The sequence below is a fragment of the Gekko japonicus genome, unplaced genomic scaffold (genome assembly GCF_001447785.1).
Source record: "Gekko japonicus isolate JY-2015 unplaced genomic scaffold, Gekko_japonicus_V1.1 scaffold1371, whole genome shotgun sequence".
In the NCBI taxonomy this organism is placed as follows: Eukaryota; Metazoa; Chordata; class Lepidosauria; order Squamata; family Gekkonidae; genus Gekko; species Gekko japonicus.
The window spans coordinates 210,117-213,850 of record NW_015172596.1 but is presented as its reverse complement, the minus strand read 5'-3'; the positions used below and the strand labels follow the sequence as shown (position 1 = coordinate 213,850).

Genomic DNA, 3,734 nt, shown 5'->3' with positions numbered 1-3,734 from the left:
ACCCACATGCAAAAACAAAACTGAAACTTTTTTATTTTCTTCTGACAATCGCACCTCCTAAAGAAAGAAATGTATCTTGTTCTTGCATTGGAGGGTTCAGTTTGTAACCTAGGACTTGCTTGTCCTCAGTGCACAGAAATTAGATCAATCTGATTCCATGTATTATGTATATATGTTTTAGAAATGATTTGGAAAATATTTGAACACCTTGTCTTAAAATATTTTATTCCATAATCAATTTTTTTTCTTTTTTCAATTTTTCCAATTTTTCAGAAAAAAACAAAAAGACTTTTTTCCCGAATTTTTCCATTTTTTTTCCAGGCCTTCACATCTCTAATTGGGGGTCCCAAAATCAGGGGGGAATCCCACCCGCATTGGCGGAATGGCATCCCTACCGAGGTCCCTGTCCTGCCCAGGCCCCAATCAGGCCCTGGGTCCATCAAAGTCAGTATTATCTACTCAGACTGGCAGCTGCTCTCCAAGGTCTCAGGCATGAGTTTGGCCGGAGGCAAGGGCACCTCCCCCTGGGGTCCAAGCCACGGAAGAGAGCTGCCACCAATGTCCTTCCTTTGGGCTGCGTGGAGGGAAAGGAAGTTGAGATACCTGCAAAGAAGGTCATCAGGAGGGCGACCCAGCCCAGGATGTAGGACCAGGAGAAGCGCCACTCGCCAAAGCGCTTGCCCAGGAAGTTGACGCTGACTCCCGTGTAAATCCCCATTGCCAGGAGGACAAACAGTGCTGAGGAGGGGAGGGAAGAGGAAGGAAGTATCATCCGCGTGGTGCTTGCGTGAATACCGGCCTCCACGTTACGCAGCAAAGAGAAGACTCCTGGATGTGTATATTCACATTACTTCCTCCACCTTCCCCAGTGGGGAGCCAAAGCAGCTTACGTTATTCTCCTCTCCTCCGTTTTATCCACACAACAACCCTGCGAGGTAGGTTGGCAGAGAGGACACAACTGGCTCAAAGCCACTCTGCGCGCTTCCATGGCAAAATGGAGATTCGAACCTGAGTCTCCCAGATCCTAGACCGACACTAACCACTACAGCACATGTGCTCTAAATGGGTAGTCCGTGCTTGCAAGAAGGGAAGCAAATGAGCCTGGAATTAACCTCTCACTCTCCCCAGTGGGTTACTGCCTGCCCAGTCCTATGCGTGTTTATGTGGAAGAAGAAGAGGAAGAATAAGAAAAGGAGGAGGAGGAAGAGGAGGGGATTGGATTTATACCCCGCCCTTCACTACCCAAAGGAGTCTCGGAGTGGCTTACAATCTCCATCCCTTCCCCTCCCCTTCCCTTGTAATGTAGATGGGGCTGAGAGAGCTCTCTCTCGGACTGCTCCTGAGAGAACAGCTCTGAGAGAACTTGTGACTGACCCAAGGTCACACCAGCAGCTGCATGTGGAGGAGTGGGGAATCAAACCCGGTTCTCCCAGGTTAGAGTCCGCGCTCCTAAACCACCACACCAAACTGGCTCTCCAGTCTGTAGTGCCCAATGGTTTAAGGTGCCCAGCTTTGTGAATGCTAGAAAAAGGGTACTTACTGGAAGCAAAAAACAAGATGCCGGCAGCGAAAGATCTGTTGAAGCGCTGAAAGGTGGAGAACTGGGCGAAGGAGAGGATGCCTGTGATGATCCCCGCGAAGCAAGAGAGGGCGGATAGGATCATGAAGGCCCGGGTGGCGTTCCAATAGGCTACGGGAAACAAGACTGAGAGCAGTTCACATATAGGCAACACCAAGGCAGGAAAGCCTTTGACCTAACATTTTTGTTTTTGAGCTAAATGTTGGCTGAGATGGACAGGAATGGGTTGTATTGGCCCTTTCCCATCCAGTGGCATCCCTGTGGCTGGTGGCTGGCTGGTTTTGCACTCATTGCAAATATGTGACTTTTTAACCTCAGGACCGAATGGCGGCCACCCGCTGATGGGAGAGGTGGAAATCAATCCCTGTCGATCCCTGTCCCTGGTTACCCCCTAAGTAGCAAGTTTATTCCTGGTCTGCAGAGCCTGATTCTGGGTTCTTATTCTTGATCCCCACCAAGTGTGGCTGAACTGGCTCGTAATAATGAAAATGCAACCTGGCCAGAGGTCATTTCCTGCAGGAGCTCACAGGAGCGGCGCTCTGGCAGTAAAGAGCCCAGGGGGCGGGCACATGCAACAAGCCCCACCCCCTGCTCCCAGCAGCCCTCAGTCAGAGCAAGAAGCAGGTAAGTTGCAGAGCTCCCCCCGGTCCCCCGGCCCAAAACAGTCCTGTGGCGCCTTTAAGACCAAGTACAAGCTCTCCCTCCTCTGCGAGGACAGATCTGCACGTCTCCCCCCAATAGCTAGCAATCCAAAACAGTTCGGTGGAGCCTGAGCGGTGGGTGTTGCCTTCTGACACACTTCTGGTGAGGTCCGGGGGCGTGGCATATGCAAATATGTTATGCTAATGAGTTATGCTAATGAGCTCCTGCACCTCTTTTTCTACGAAATGACCCCTGAACCTGGCTAACAATAACAGCAGCAACCTGTCGATACCATAAGGCCCAACTGACCCATAGCTACTGTGGGGCTATTGGGGGCTTCAATCCCTTCCTTAAAGGGCCCCCCTTCTTAAAGGCCCCGTGCTTCTTCCCAAAAGCATTTAGAGGGATCCTTTAAATGCTTTTGAGAAGAAGCAGGGGGTGGTGCACACCCCTCTCCCTCCCATCTTCAAGATTTAAAGGGCCCTCCAGCTGACCGGTAGGCCACAGTGTTCCCCGCTGATCAGCTGAAGGGCCCTTTCAATCTTGCAGGAGCGGAGGCGAGGGGCTTGTGCCAACTCCCTTCATTATCCCAAATAATGGCAGCCCGCCCCCCCAGCCACAAGATCCTGGCTACGGGCCTGTGGCCCAGCAGCGTCCTCGAGTGCCTTAATGAGAGTAATGTGCAGTGCTTCCTCTAAGCTGAGTTACTGTGTGAGCTAGCTCACATTTTTTTTAGCCTCCGGCTCACACATTTTTGTCTTAGCTCAGGAAGGCTGGCTCCAGAGCAAACTAATTCTTCAGCAGCTGAATCACCTGCTCACAAAGTAGAATTTTTTGCTCACAGCTTAGAGGGAGCATTGGCAACAAGTGCCTCTAACCATGTGCAGAGTTCATTCCCTTCTCATGAAGCAACCCTACCCAAGCCCAGCCCCTTCACTTTTGGGATTGCCGGCAGAGAAAACGCAACTTCCAGGCAGGCTCAAGGGTCCGTCTACCCGTCCGACCGAGCTACAGAATTTGCACACAGGCCCGCACACAAACAGCCCCCCCCCCCGAAGGTTCCTGCTCCAAGTGGTCTCTTACCGATGCTCTCCACCTGCATGTAGCATTTCCCAGACACACAGTATCTCCAGAGTCCCTGGTGGGAAAAGGTCCCAGCCAGCCGGTACTGCATCCAGTAGTCGGTGACCGTCGAAATCACCAGGAGGACGTTCCCCACCGAGGCACAGAACAGCCCCCCGCCCATGAAGCTGTACATCTTGGTCTACTTCTGAGAAAGCACCTGCTGGCAGAAGCAAGGAGGTTAGACATAAGGGTGACGGTTACTCTCTGGGCACACCATTAGGGATTTCAGCACACTAGGCGGGGGGTGTAACGCTTTATATTTATTTATTTTATTTATTTATTTGTTAAATTTATATCCCGCCCTCCCCCGTAGGGCTCAGGGCGGCTTACATGGCAAAAACTTGCTCATAAAAACATCAAATACTATAGTACAATTTAAAAACATAGT

At 51.1% G+C, this 3,734-nt stretch overlaps 1 protein-coding gene across 1 annotated transcript in view; it reads right to left on the bottom strand.

The window, feature by feature from the left end:
- Nucleotides 1-3,479, bottom strand: part of LIM2 (lens intrinsic membrane protein 2) — a 5,330-nt gene extending 1,851 nt beyond the window's left edge. The window contains exons 1-3 of the mRNA XM_015421558.1: nt 3,305-3,479; nt 1,541-1,690; nt 604-738 (exon numbers count right to left, since the gene is read on the bottom strand). Of these exons, the coding sequence (XP_015277044.1) occupies nt 604-738; nt 1,541-1,690; nt 3,305-3,479 (460 nt within the window). The remainder of the gene's footprint in view (nt 1-603; nt 739-1,540; nt 1,691-3,304) is intronic.
- Nucleotides 3,480-3,734: the final 255 nt, after the last annotated feature.